At 29.9% G+C, this 15,555-nt stretch overlaps 1 protein-coding gene across 2 annotated transcripts in view; it reads right to left on the bottom strand.

Annotated features, from left to right (window-relative positions):
* Positions 1-15,555, bottom strand: part of LOC107438659 (protein O-mannosyl-transferase TMTC2) — a 375,992-nt gene that overhangs the window by 21,033 nt on the left and 339,404 nt on the right. For both annotated transcript variants that reach the window (XM_021146497.3, XM_071187375.1), the window contains 3 exons: positions 11,227-11,809; positions 4,611-5,619; positions 1,203-1,317 (listed from right to left, as the gene is read on the bottom strand). In XM_021146497.3, coding sequence (XP_021002156.1) covers positions 1,203-1,317; positions 4,611-5,619; positions 11,227-11,809 — 1,707 coding nt within the window. The remainder of the gene's footprint in view (positions 1-1,202; positions 1,318-4,610; positions 5,620-11,226; positions 11,810-15,555) is intronic.

A 15,555-nucleotide genomic window follows, 5' to 3' on the forward strand; every position in this document is an offset into this window, starting at 1 on the left:
CTGCAGCTTAAGAAAGTGGGAGAACAACTTAAAAATGAGGAAAAGACTGAGAAAAAGATCCGAAAATGAAAACACGCATAAGTCAATTGCTTGCAAAAAATAAAATATTCAAAAAAATACTGCTATTCTATCAATTCAATTATTAAAGCAATATCGTCGGAACAGTATCTAAGAAATAATTTCACTATATCTTCAATAATAATTACAATAAATAAAAGTCCTGGCATTATTATTTTTCCCTATTCATACTAATACAACTCAGTTGACACAAGTGTTAATTTTTTTTTTAAATTCAAATAAAACGAATGACCACGATGACTGTAATTCGAGTTCATTCATTACACTGAGGACAATTTTTTTTCGTTTTCTGTTGCATAAGAATTTGAATAGATCTTATCAACTTTTGAATCGCTGATTTAGAAATTTCAATCAGTTTCTCTCTCCTAGCAACATTTTTTTAATGACATTTTTAGTCTATTTTCAGTCAAAATATACAAGTTTAAAAATGTTATATACAACAAGGGGGAGCATAAATGGTGCGAGAAACTTTTAGAGGAGGAAGGGCACATCATAAGTATTAAAATTTCATAGGAACACATGCCTGAATATGTCGTCATAAGCTGCTAGACGCGATTCTCAATTATTATGAACAGTTTTTTCGCGTGCTTCTGAGCAGATCATAGTGGGGAAAGTGCCTCTAGCCGCATATGCCGACTTATAATGGTATGGGCTCATATGCAATTTTAATCTTGATGATGCGCGTTAATTCCCCTACAAGTTTATCGCTACATTTATGCCATCCCTTTGTTATATAAAGTGTTTTTAAACTTGTGCATTTTGACGAAAAATAGACTAAGAAGGCCATTTAAAAAAATCTGTATCTTTTGGGAAGAAAACTAATTTTAAATTTGAAATCCTCACACCCGAATTAGGCGAAATCAAGCATTTGTATAAATGCAACAAAAAATTTGCTCCCAGTGTATCCCCATTTTACTTATATTTTTATCAAATACTTCATTTAGAAACATGCTAATTTCTCTATCATCTATAAGATTAAAGAGCAGAGTTAAACCTTAAACCTATTACCATGAATTCAACAAAAAAATTCGTTATGATACCCATAAGAGAATAAAAATATAGCAATTTAAAGAATAAAATACTTTTAAAGATTGAAGAAGGATCTTTAATGTTGAAGTACTTACAAATTGTAACGAACATCTGCCATATTTGAGCGATAAGTGAGAGCTTTTTTATAGGCCCATTCCGCTTCTTCCTTCTCTCCACGCCCACTTAAAATATTAGCCAAATTTCCATAAGCTGAAAATATAAAATTATAAATTAATATTAAAAAGAGATGCATATTTTTTATTAACTTATGTATTTGCTTCCTAAAGTGAGAGAAATTAACACAATACATGTCTGTTTTAAATTTGTTAATCACCTATAAATTCATAAATAATTCTTTTCATTTTTTGAATGTAATATATTGATGGCTTAATTAGTGTTTCTCAAAATGAATTCAACTTCTTCCTTCATTAATTTAAAAATTATGAAGTTTATGAATAAGTAAAGATTATTTGTTACAGTTTTTTTTCGCTTTAATACTCAAACATAAATTGATAAATAGGTATGATAAATTAGGAGCTGAATAAATTTAAAAGGCAAAAAAATCGTCTAAATTTTATGAAAATTTATTTAACCAAATGCCAATGATGAATAAATAAAACACCGCATTTTTTTTTAATTTCTGGTTTTAAAAAGTAATTAAGTCTTGTTTTAAGGAAAGGTAAAATGGTCAGCAGTTTTACTTTTCTTTAAAACTTTACAATTGAGCCTTCAAAGCTACGAACTGAAAATATCCGATCACATAATCTTGTGTGAAAGCATCACTACTAGACATACTCGTTCCAATGATGCAACTCTTTATCATCTACATTTTATAACTATTTTCATTTTATATTTTAGTTTACCATGTTAATAGACAGTCAATCAATGCATACGGCTTTGGACTTTTAAGTTTTTTCCATAACCTCATCGTTTTAAACTAAATATGGAGTCCATGGCGTAAGGAATCCTCACGGAGAAAAAATAAATTCTGGTAAAATAACAAACACTACTCATATGTTAATAACATTTCTGGTTAAAAAAAAAACTAATATATTGGTAATAATAATTTGGTAATAAAACTAAATAATAATAATTTGGTAATAAAACTAAAATATACAGCATTTGACTCATTCATTTGGTAATTTTTTTGTTTAGATCGCAACGGTTTACTGAAAACTCTGGTTTTCAAAATCATAACTCTTATTACCACACATTTAGTAAAAATACATAATTAAAAAGTAAATTTAACCGAATAAATGGTTTTTTGCCATGCTCTAAGGAAACATGAAAAAGCTACCAAATTTTACCACGCTTACTATCGAACTTGTCGATAATAAAGCGATATTGTAATGTTGATTTTAGCAAAATTCATTACCATAGTGGTCAAAATTATCGTGTTTTCTTGTGTTTCCATAGATTCAGAGGCATGATGAATTTTATCATATTCTGGTAGTTTTAACTTTTTTTTCTCAGTGCTGGATCACTTCTTGTATAGAACTGGGGATTCAACCGAGATTCTTCACTCTTTTAACTGCATTATAATTAATCCGCGTACGCGGAATAAAAATTTTTTACGACTAAAATAAAACCTTAAAATAAACCTTAAAATAAAATAAGGAAATATATTTCCGTAATTGTAATTATTGTTTTAAAAGCTATGAGTAAGTTTCTTTTTCTGCATATTAGTAAAAAATGCACTTTAATAAAATCTTCAAACTCCTTCATTGCTTCAATGGCTTACTTAGAGTCCAGCGAGTGCAATTTCTATCAATAAACCAGAAAAATTCATACTCTTTTAATACATCCTTTTATTGATATTTGTTTGGACCGATCTATCTCTTCCATTTAATATCAGGGTTAGTAACATGGGTACAACTCATTAAAAATAAATATGCCTAAGCTTAAGGAGAGTTAATATTGGGATATTGCTTCGATATTAATGCTTGTTGCAAGTCTTAAATATATATAAAATGGATAAAGAGTATCCGACTGTCTCTTTTAAAATCCTTTAATAACTTTAAAATGAAAGTAATTAATTTTGAAACAACGCCATTAAAGGATAAATGTTCTTGCATTACTGATACGATGGTATTAACATTACATTACTGAAATTGCAAAAATACGCTGCACTTATTTTTCATGCAATTTCATTTTTATAAGCTTTGGAGTTGATAGATAAGAAACTAAATTGATATTTAATTTAATCTTTATGCGATGAAAGGAATATTTAGCTAACCATTATATAAAAAGTAGCTCAAAAGTAATTGATTTTACTTATTATTTTAATTAAATGACTTTAAAAAAAGCTTAAATGCATTGTTTTGCCAGTCTCTGAAACTAAGAAAAGTAATAAACTGAAAACTATAGATTTTCAAAAGGACCTGAATTAGAATAAAAGTTGCGTGCAGTGAGCAAAATAAAAAACTGACCAGCCTAAATAACTTTTGATCTAATGATCAGATATTTTACAGGATTTTAATGAATGCAATTTTACATGGTAAAATACAAAGTTTGAGCGAAATTGGATGAACAGTTTCTGAAAAATTCAGCTTTAAAAAAGTCATGCTTTTCAAATTTGATTTCTAAGGAAGTATTGAACCGATTTCGCTTAAATTTTGTATTTTGCCAAGTAAAATTACATTATTTACAAAGATGCAAAATTTTGTATACCTTACAATTAAAAAATTTTTCAACTATTATTAAATAAAGTAATATAAATTAATAAATATTTAGTAAAAATTATTTTTTGCACGAAATTATCTTTGGATAAAAGAATTTTCTAACTGTGCGCAAAAAGTTTTCAATTCACTTCCCAGATTGCGGCTACCCTCCTATATTTTGGAAGTCAGAAATCCGCATCCGTCGAAAAAAATGTATGTTTATTCAGAGAAAATATGTTTTTGTGTTTGAGTTCTTAACTTAAAATATTGTCTGCACTGACTAATTAGCTGTTATAGTTCATTTGAGTCGCACTAGAGCTGCACAATGGGCTATTGGCGACGGTCTGGGAAGCATCCCTGAGGATGATCCGAAGACATGCCATCGCAATTTTGATTCTTTGCAGAGAGGATGGCACCCCCGCATCGGTAGCCCGATAACCTCTGACTAATTAGCATAGTTGATCTCCCACTCTAATCATTAAGATTGAGTCCTCGAATGTGAAGGTCCAATCATTAGATCTAAAATTAGTCAGGATGGTCAGATTTTTATTTTGCGCACCGTACATAATAAGTTGCAATTATACTATGATATAACAGCATATATTACACATATATTACGCATGTACTTAGTAGTAAATCTCACAAAAATGTGACAGCCTGTACGAAAATTGAGATGCCTTCTAATATCTACTATTTGATTTGTAAGTCAGAAAAAATTATTTCAAACAAAGATTATATATTCATAGTATTATAGTGAATGCATGATGATTATAATAAAAGCGAACATGACTAAAATTTAAATTGTATTAAATACTAAAAAATAAAAATAAAGATTAAAATTACCTTTAGGTGGATTAACTGGTATTCCTGATCTATAAAGATTCTCTTCATTAAGCCAATCTTTGTTTCTAATAATCGTTCTTGCCGACAAAACAAGCATAAGAATGCTGACTCCAACTAGAACCAGTTTCTTTCTTAAGGATGATTCTTGCCTTCTGTAGATATTATCTATTCCTTGCGCAACTAATAAACAAAAACCCATACTTGGAATGTACAGCACTCTTTCTGCCACAACAAATCCAACATAGAAAAATAAATTCGTAGCAGGTATGAATGGAAGAATAAGTAATGCCAGCGACAAAGTCACGAGATCAGCTGGGCCAGTAAAAGCTGACCTAGTTGATAAAGCGTGGATATGATTAAATCCTTCATACCATCCATCATTAATTTGACCCATTCCATTATGACCATTAGAGTGGTAGCCATTTCCGTTCGATATTCTATGCCCATTGGTGTATGAATGATGACCATTGCTTGAATATTTTCCACGTGATTTGTGGTGTGAGTTGTTGGATGCTAAAGTATAAGCAATTTTTTGTGTTAGATTGACGCAAGGACACTGTCCTGTGGAATCTCCGTTAGCTGAAACTGTACAATGCGGAGATGTCATGTGATGGTAACTTCCACCATTAACCATTGACCAGCAAGAGGCACTGTACTGACAACGCTTATTGTATGCTTTTACTAGCCAGAAAAGTAAAGTTATTAAGCTTCCATAAAATGCAATGCTGAAGATATTGCGAACGTCCCAAATTGTTGTTAGAAGAGGAATGGCTTCCATTGACCAGTCAAAACTCAGCCACCGTGGAAAAAGCAACATCCAGAAATTGAAAGCGGGTAAAAATAAGAAAGTTAGTGTTCGAGTCAGTAAACTGTCACTGTCAGCTGCAGGGTTATCAGCAGGGGCAAAATCAGGTGCTTTGCTGCCCATTAAATGCAATCTTAAGCCCAGCAATGTAATCCCTGCTGCAAATAAATGCAGCAAACCTTCTCGCATACTTTGGTACCGTTTCTATAATAAAAGAAACAAAACAATATGTTATAATAATAAAATTATCAACTCACTTTCGAACTATTTCATTTAGATTGTGCTTTGTGTTTTCATTACATACAATTTAATAAAAGATTAATAAAGTTGCATATAAATTTCAAAGCATACTGTACACCATTTTATAATGAAGGACGCGCTTACTTTGCAATAAATGAGGATATGCTTCGGAATTCATAAGTTCTTTTCGTATTTTTTAAAAAAAATCAAGTTGAAAAAAGAAATATTTAGTTGATCGAAGTATATTAGGTAGAATGGATACTGCATAAAAAGTTATAGGGATATATTGCATTTTAAATATGGTTAATTTAAAATACGTGGAACAATTGATTGCTAATTATTTTAACTTCGAATGCATTAGATAAAATGCATTCATACGTATAAACTAACTAAACTATTGAAGCCATATTTCCAAATTCCTGCAAGTGATTACCTTTCATATTTTAATGGTCAAATCATCGTAAAAAAGTATTTTTATTCAGGGGAAATATGCTTTTGTATGATTTCGTAACTAAATTAAATGTTAGTATTAAATACTGAGCCTATTTCAGGTTAACCCTTTAAGCTATTAAGACTAGCATTTATTGCATAAAAATTTGATTTAGTGAACTTAAAATATTTAGGGTACCTTTTTTTGGCAATTGCTTAAAAAGTTTGAACGATATTAACTTAATCTAAAAGAGTTACATATAAAATTGAATAAATTTTGTGGCAGTGTAGATTATCCACCCAATATTTATCTCAATAAGCTTTTTTAAAAAAATCATTTCTTATCAGTTAAATGGGGTAATATAATAATAACAAATATCAATACCTGAAATTTGGTTTAAGGCTTTAGTTCATTGCCTAAACGCAATTAATAAAATATACAAATGCCCAGACTCTAGAAATTTTGCCTTAAATATTTCATAAATAAAATTCTTTTGCTTTTTATTCAACAGAGACTTTTAAATGTAATGTGATTTTTAATGCATTATATATTATTAAAGTTATAAAACAACCGATTTTTTAAGTTTGATTCTTAGAAAAATGCATAAATTTTAAATTTTTGTTGATTGTATGAAAAACATAATTATTTTTCCCAATATGCTGAAAATACTAAATAAATAAAATAAATCATTGTGAAAGTAAGAAATATATTTTTAAAGTGATTTAATTAACGAAGAATATTTTAAATTTAAATGCGAAACCAGTTACAAAATAAAAATTACTTTGTCGTTTTCCAATTCCTCATCGAGTATTTAGGGAATACACTCGAAATTATATTGAATATATTTCCGAGAATATATAAATTTTTAATGATTTTGCTATTTTAAGGCAATGTAGTCTTAATTTCACTCTGAGATTATCATAAACTTCAATAATTACATATTTCAATAATTATTTTTTAAGAACTCTACGATTGCAATTAGTAAAAGCAATTAAATTGCGTAAAATGCTTTAAGGAATTTACGTTTAATTTGAAGTAATTATTAATTAATATGAGCTTGTGTGCAGAAAACATGATTGATACCTTAAGGGATTTTACTTGTTATAATTGCATTCTTTTACTGGAGACACATTGTTTAAAAATACAATTCGTGTATAAATATAAGATTGGGAAATTAGGCTTTTAAAACAAATGTGTTTAACGAAGCAATCCTAAATTAGATGAATAAAAATGAAAAACACTATAATGCAAATTTAAAACACGTGACTCTTTGAATAGAGAGTCAGATTTGGCTTTGAAAGAATTAAAATATATTTCTCCAATCTCATAACCATATACACGTTTGACCAGATTTGATAGCCATTTTACCAACCTCGAGTATGGTGGAACTTGATAACTTTTGTTTGAATGATCAGATTTGCATGTGCTAATATGTAATCTCAATGAGTCAAGGGTCTAACCTGAATTTATTTGTGCAGATTATACTTATAAAATTAAAAAATCTGCCACGAAAAGTTATTATCTCTGAATTTCAAAGATATAACTGAATAAATAAAAGTAAAATAAACATTGACGATCTCCTGGCTTTTCTATTGCAAATATACTTTTCAGGTGCCGACCCACATGTATGAGGACCTTTCTGACCTGGGGTCAGGGAGCTGACCTCATGTCAAAAAGGTCCCGGGTTCGAATCTCGCTCAGAGACATGGCTGTTCTTTCCTTTTCTCTGCACGAATGTGGGGGTAACGTTGGCAAGCCTAATATGGTGCCTTCTGAAAGTAGGCCAACACAATTTACCTTCTAATGCTCAAATGACGAATGTCAATGCAAAAGAAGGTAATTGAAAAAAAAGAAGATGTTGTTCAGTTTGTGGTTGAGAGTCAAGCATTCAAATCAGTCGAAGAAGTATGCTTACTCAGCGAAAGAACGCTTGTGACTCTTATTTTGTAATTTAAAATATCATCTGCCCAAATCAACTTGCATATTTATGACTTAATCATTGAAACATTAAAACGTCACCTTCCTTTGTGGAAATCCGATCAGAAAATCGAAAGTTATTAAGGTTATTTTTTTGAGCACTATTCATACATAATGAAATTTTCAGACTTAATTGAAAAACATTATGTCTGGAGACGAATTTGTTCAAGCTTTCTTAGATGCTTAACGTTCGATGGGCTAGAATTACATTCAGAATAGTTTAAGTCATGTTCAGAGATACTAACCTGAAGTTACTTTATTGATGTTTTCATAGATATTTTTCGTCAGTTTTTCACAGTAATGGACATAAGTTTACGTATCAGTATTAAAACTCAAAATGAAACATTTAACTGTTGTTGAAGTTAATTTCTCCCAAAATTTAAACGAGCTAACACAAATTATATTCTACACGATGCTTCCTTGAACAAGGATGAACATTCAAAGCTTATACAAGTACAAAAACGATTGTTCCTGCATCAGAAAAGTAACTCATTTTGACGAGATTTTTTTTCCTAAATTTAAAAAGGAAAAAATTAAAACGTTGTTAAAATTAAAGGTATGCTCACAAAGTAAAAGAAAAGAAGTGCTGAAAACAAAGGTAAAAAAATGGAGAATTTATACAATTAAAAGTGATTTTGTAATTCTGTAGAACGAATTGAAAGCCGGAACATTTATGGAGAATCCGAATTAGATGGTATGCTCTTTATCTAAACAAAAGATGATTTTTAAAGAGAAGGAAACTATTGGTTAGCATTTGTAGTAAATGCAAACCGACAAACAGTTTGTTTATTTTGAAAGCAACATGATATTAATAAAAAAATAATCTTTTTTTTTCAAAAGGGTAATAATAGCCCAGCAGTCAAGATCATGACTATGAGAACAATGAATGCTTTTTCCTTTGAGATAGGACAGGATTATTAACACATTATTTTTTAGAAGCAAAAACTTATCTCAAATTTTTCAATGACAATAAAAAAAATTTTTTAAAGAAAAAACGATTTACTATGTTTTGATAAATCCTACTTCTTTAAAAAAAAATAGAATAAATTTGAGTCGCTTATCTGCATTTTTTTCAAAAAAAATTTCACATTATGTATCAAGAATAATTACAACAAAATTACTTTTCTGCTTTTTCAGAATTAAATATTAATTCTAGTTACATAAAATGTGTAACATCTAATGAAATGCTTCTCGCAACTTACAGATTCTATTTCACGTGAAATCTTATTTTTCCGTTAATTATGGAAGCATAGCAACCATTTTCTCTTTAGCGTTCTTTTTTTTTTTTTGCAATTGTCTTCTTTTCACATCTTAGTAATCTCATCCTAGCAATTAACAGCGATCAAGATATGTTCCCTTTCTACTAAAATCCCAAGATTATGAAGATCCCTAGTGACTTTGTCGCATAGTTAGCTATAAGAAATTAAAATCTTAATTATCTCTCCTTTATTAGCATATTTTTTTGGAAAATTGTTTTTGCTATAATTACTTTAGGAATATGTACTGAATTTAGGAATATCTACTGAATTAGTTGAAAAGAACATTTTATGCACGTAAAATTCTCTTAAGATTTAATGAAAAAAGAGTAACAAAATATGTTGAATTTATCTCGGATCAAACCTTCGAAGGATGGTGCTCAGTTTTACATGTTCTTTCTTTAATTTTAGAACAAAATCAAGACTTTATTTCTCAGTTTCTTTTAAGAAATATGAAGAAAGTTCCCAAATACCAGGCAACTTTGCGACAAACGTTGTATCTTCATTTGGTTGACATTGAAAGGTTGACTAATTAATCCTTTTTTAACATAGTAAAAATATTAGTATGCCAAGCTTGTTTCCTTTAAGACTGAAAGAAGGCATGCTAAAAACGTAACAAAAAAAAATATTTTTTAAAAATTTCACTGTAAACTTTGTTTTTGCCTTTTCTTCATTCTAGCTTTGTCCAGGATTTTAAATGCAACATTTTGTTAGCGTTGAATATTTAATGATCAAGCCAACTTTCGCTTAAAGAAAGTATATAAATGCCTGCGCAAATAAATCTTGATGACCATAAAATCTAAAATAAACCTTGAGAAGGCGAATTGATTATTTGTTTGAAAACGCTTTCTACTCTTGATTTGTGAAAGATGATTCATTCTCAATTTCAGAGGATTTTTCCAGACTTGTTTTATTAAGACAGATTTTCTAAGGCTTCCTATATTACTCATTTAAATAGAGAGTTTATGGTATAATATGTAAATAGAGAGTTAATAGTATGATATCTAAGCAGAGAGTATATAGTAATTTCGAGTATATATAAATGTATGCTCGAGAGAAAAATTCTTTGGTCAATGACTAGTCTGGGATAAAATAATACCAAAATAGCTGTTTTTGGATAAATAATATAGGTCAGAAAGTATGTTGCTCATTTTTTAAGACACATTTTTTTTTAAAAAAGCTATCAAAGTTTGGTGAAGACTCAAAATAAGTGATTTTCAACATACACAGATAATAAATTCTGGAAAATTACTGAACTCCATAGCAATGATATTGCCTGTAAAAAAAGCCATAATTTTGATTGTAAAACTAAAATGCACGGTATTTAAATCGATAGTTTGGTAATTTTTCCTTTCTTATGGTAATGGTTATCAATTAGTGTTCTCATTAAGCCTTAGCAAAAATTACGAAATTGAAAAGTATATATAACCAAATTAATGATTTTTATGCTATGTTCTAAGATATCATGACAAAATTATCAAATTTTACCACATATACCATATTTTATCACAGATTATAAAACCATATTTATTGTTAAATTCACCAGTATCATTACCAAAGTACTTCGGTTAAAATTACCAAGTTAATGGTGTTCCCATAAGGCTAGAAACAAGGTAAATTTTATCATATTCTGACAATTTTGACCATACTTTTGTCTCAGTGAGCATAAATTTTTGCTGCCATTTAAAGCTTCAACACTTTAGTAAGTTGTTACATAAAACTCTGTACAACTGTATTAGTCAAGGAGTATTTCACGATATTATTGTCCAATATGTACGAAAACCATATACGAAAACCAATATGTTAAATTTTTGTAGCAAATTATGGTTTAGGCCGATATATATCACAAAATTATAGTACAGATATTACTGTAGTATTTCAAGAAACGAAATAAAATGAGAAACTTACCTGAAATGGCACCTGTATAAGCTCTTTCAAAGGTACCCTTTGATGTATAAAGAGTTCATATGTTACGCAGACACCAAGGACAGTGACTCCGTGTTCTTTTGTTAGCATAGATAATGCTGCACAGATCAATGAAGAATATAGAAAAAACCAACGGCGTGTGCATAGTTCTGAACAACTTCTATATTCACAGTATTTTATATAAAGCATGAGACAAATCAAAAAGAAGAGACAAGCTCCAACGTCTGCTCTTCCAACAATGCCTGCTACCGCTTCTGTATGAATAGGATGAGCAGCAAACAGTAAACCAGCCACCACAGTTGGTACAGGATTTTTGAAAAACAACGACGAAGCAAGCTTAGTAAATAGTATTGATACGAGAGCGTGTAAGAGTACATTAATGAGGTGGTAACCCCATGGATCGAATCCACCTAACCAATGATTCAAGCGAAATGTTAGGACACATAATGGCCTGTAAGATTTATGAGATCCACTGTGTGTTAAAGGAGTGCCCCAGAAGTCGTTCTTGAACAGAGAGGAGAAAGGCGTTGTAGGCAGTAGGTCTTGATTTGTCTTGATGGCTCGGCTAGAAAAAAAAAACATTTGTTCAAAAAGTTAAATACTTAGGCTTATAACGTTTACACGTTAATTTAAACAAATTTAGTTCATAAAGTGCTGATAGCAAAAATGTTGGAAGAGATATGCTGTCACACATTTCTTGTCTGTCATCATGAAAGCTTTTATTTTATTTTATAACCGGAGATGAATAGAGATCCGATTCTGAGTTTAAGCCTATCAGTATTCAACTCCATAGCCTTGTAATTTTGAGCCCAACCAAAAGTCGAGGGAACTCCTGGATCAAGCATTGGGACAGACTAGCTTTCATGACGGACTTTTTTATGGAAGTTATCCGCATTTTTGTTACGTGGAGAGGAAAATTACGAAATGTTACGTGGAGTGATATTATATCTAGGTTGATTATTAACATTATTTCACTTTAGTGAAAACCACTGGTATCAGAATTGTAGTTGTTTGCAAAAAAATACTCTTATGTTAACGCTTAAATTTTGAATTAATTCTGGAGTTATTAAATAGTTTTTTTTAAAAGACATTTCGGTATAAAGGGAAAATTAATTGCTATGAAACTATAATTTCTTGGAGTCAAAGCTTGCTTATGCTTAAGAGTCGATATCTTCTTTTAATTTTTAAATAGTTTTGGGAGTTATTTAATTCAAATGCAAAAAATTAAAGTGTTTTTGAGGTTGTTTTGAGATTTCAAGGTTGATTTTAAGTTTATTTTAAATATGTTGATTTCAAAAACTAAGTTGACTGAAGTTGACTTCAAAAACAAACATAAAAGATCAAACTCCTAAGGAAGTTGTTTCATTCACTCTTGAGGTTGTTTGTCAGCCAAGGGAAATCTAGTTTAGAGCAGCCAGCTTTAGAGTGGTTCTTTTTGACATATACGTGTTTTTTTTTTCTGCATTTCAAGCAAATAAGTATATTTGAGGTGTGAATAATTTCACCCAATCTCAACCAAAAGTATTGTGAAGTTCTATATGAGGTTGATTTTATGAGGTGTAAATAAAGTTTAAATTGAGGTTTATTATTGAGGCTATTTTGGTACAAAACACAACCTCATTTTCTTCCTATGTGTATTTTTTTACAAGTGCCAACCTCAAAACAATCTCAAAAACACCTTATTTTTTTATAAGAGTTGCGTTGTTAGTGAGAGTAAGTGAGTAGAGTTAAAGATTCTAGTGTATGTAATATTTTTTTAATCAACATCTTATATTCGTTATGGTGTTTTCTAAATCGTTCTTTGACAGTTAGTAAGAAATTTCAATGTCTAAACATATACGAGCTATACATATTTCAATTATTACATGGTGATAATTATTGTTTCCTTTTACATTGTAAAAGAAGTAACCCCTATTATTTCCACCTAAACTCATTCAGTAATATATTTCATAAATAAAAGAGCACGGTAACTTTCTACATAGATTGAATTCCAAGAAATAGAAACAGAAATAGATATTCTAAGACTAAAAGCAAAGAAGGGGTGAAATCACATGAAAAGTAATTGTAACTCAGATCACGAAGTTCCGGTATAAAGTGTTCTGTTCGTTACTTCAGGCTGAGGAGCAAGCAGAAGAAAAGTATCAATATACTCATTGTCAAAAAAAGTCACGCACATCCATATTATTTCTATAGAGACTGAGTATCTTTCGTAAGCGAGTCATAGGAAAGGGCTATATTTGGCGAAATATATATAAAGATCATCAGAAGTCCTACCAGAAAATGACCATTATATCAGTTTGTAAAATTTAATTCGGGGAAAAAGACGTGAAGGTAATCAAATGTTGTAAGCATACCAACAATTTTAGAAAAAATAAGTTTTGGCTTCTAAAAACTAATTAAATTTTCTTTTTGGGATTTATTCCCGCAGCGTCACTACTGAATTGGTTGGAGTTCAAACAATTCCTTTTTCACACTTTTATCTTATACATTGTAAAAAAAATCCAATTCAAATAATGGTAAAAAGTACAAATTTTAAGGTACAAAATAAAGAATACGGATGAAAATACGGATTTTAGAGTAAAAATTACCTGCACTTAGGGTGCCGGTACTTTTTTCCGTAAAATCCATTTTTTCCGGTGCAATTATAGAACAAAAAATCTGATAAACCGTAATTTTTACAGTTATAATTTCCGTAAAAATTACTCAATCGCTCTAATTAAATAAATATTACTGTAAAATTTACGGTGCAATATCTTACAGTAAAATAGATTTTATGGAGATGTACCCAAATGAATTCTGAATTTTTTAGAGTGTATGCGCAGCTATTCTAAAAAGAAAACATAATTTAACGAAAAGTTGAAATTTTAAAGGTGTTAAAAATAATAAACAGCTGCAAGATGAGTTAATGTAAAGTCCGAAAAAAATGCGCTTTTAAATAATAATTACAGCATAAATTTCGCTAATGTACATATATACAAAACCTGTCAACTCTTCTGGATCTTCTGGAAAATGCTATTTTTAAAATCAATCTCGCAGCCACTTTCATGCATTCAAACTGGATTTTTGTGTTTATAAATTTGACTTAAAATGGTTTTGACTATCGTTATGTTTAAATAGTTTAAACATATATATTGAAAATCTACTACTCATCATTGCGTGTCTTGATGAAGGAGCAAAATGTCAATGAAATGTTTGCTTACAATACCAATTCAAATTTCGTTTCATTACCCTTTGGTCTTTGAAGAGCGTAAAAATTGACAGATATGATCTACATATATAAGTGTAAAAACAAATTAAGTTTAAACGAATTTTTAATTGCCAAAGCATATTAACATTTCTTTCGAGATCTGGACAACGATACCATCTCATACATTTTTTATGGCAAAATAGTTTAGACAAGCCTTGAGCATTTTAGTTAGGTTTATAAAATTTTTTGAATGATTGATCAGATTTTGAAATAGATAAAAAAAAAAATTTTAATATGACCTTTTAAAGTACTCATTTAAAACACCTAGCCCATAAAATTTATGACTGTAAAAACTGTGTTTTACTCTACCAATGGATCTTCCTGCTGAATGAAGTCTAACAATACCAGAATATAGGCAGCTTTCCAAAACTATTAAACATACACTCTAAAAAAGAGTTTCTCAAAATTGAGCAAAAATGTGACAAAATATCCCCGATACAAATGTATACCAATTTGAAAACCCTATGCATTCAAAATTGAAACAGCGTATACTAATGTTTGAGAAAAATGCGTAGTCTCAAAAGTGATATTGAAGAAAAAATGTCATTTTGCTGCCGAAAGTATTCAAACCAAGGATCTCCGGGATCGTAGAAGGATGCTCTACCAAAGAATATATAAGTGAGTTGTATATTCTCACATTATATATTCTTTGACTCTACTACCATTTTAGATGTAACCCTAGTTTAGGGACAGTAAGGGAGCTTCATGTACTGGCTGCATCATGCCATACTAATTTCTAATTTCAATAATACAAATGGTTGCAAATAGGAAAATATGGTCCAATTAGCTTATTCAGGAGACCGGTAATTTGAATTTTACTTTTTGCTTATTTCGCTACATCTTAATACATTTTTAAAGAGTGTCATGTACGTCATGATGTGTCATTGTGGCTACAACTACATAAAGCTTCCTAACTCTCCTTTTACAAGTTGTTTGAGAATCATACGACGACCCCTGGGGTACTGTCGGCAGCAAACGAACATGTCTCTCTCTCTCTCTCTCTCACACACACACATATATATATATATATATACTATAACAAAAAAATCGACGCACCAAGAAGG

This window comes from Parasteatoda tepidariorum, chromosome X1 (genome assembly GCF_043381705.1).
Source record: "Parasteatoda tepidariorum isolate YZ-2023 chromosome X1, CAS_Ptep_4.0, whole genome shotgun sequence".
NCBI classification, from domain to species: Eukaryota; Metazoa; Arthropoda; class Arachnida; order Araneae; family Theridiidae; genus Parasteatoda; species Parasteatoda tepidariorum.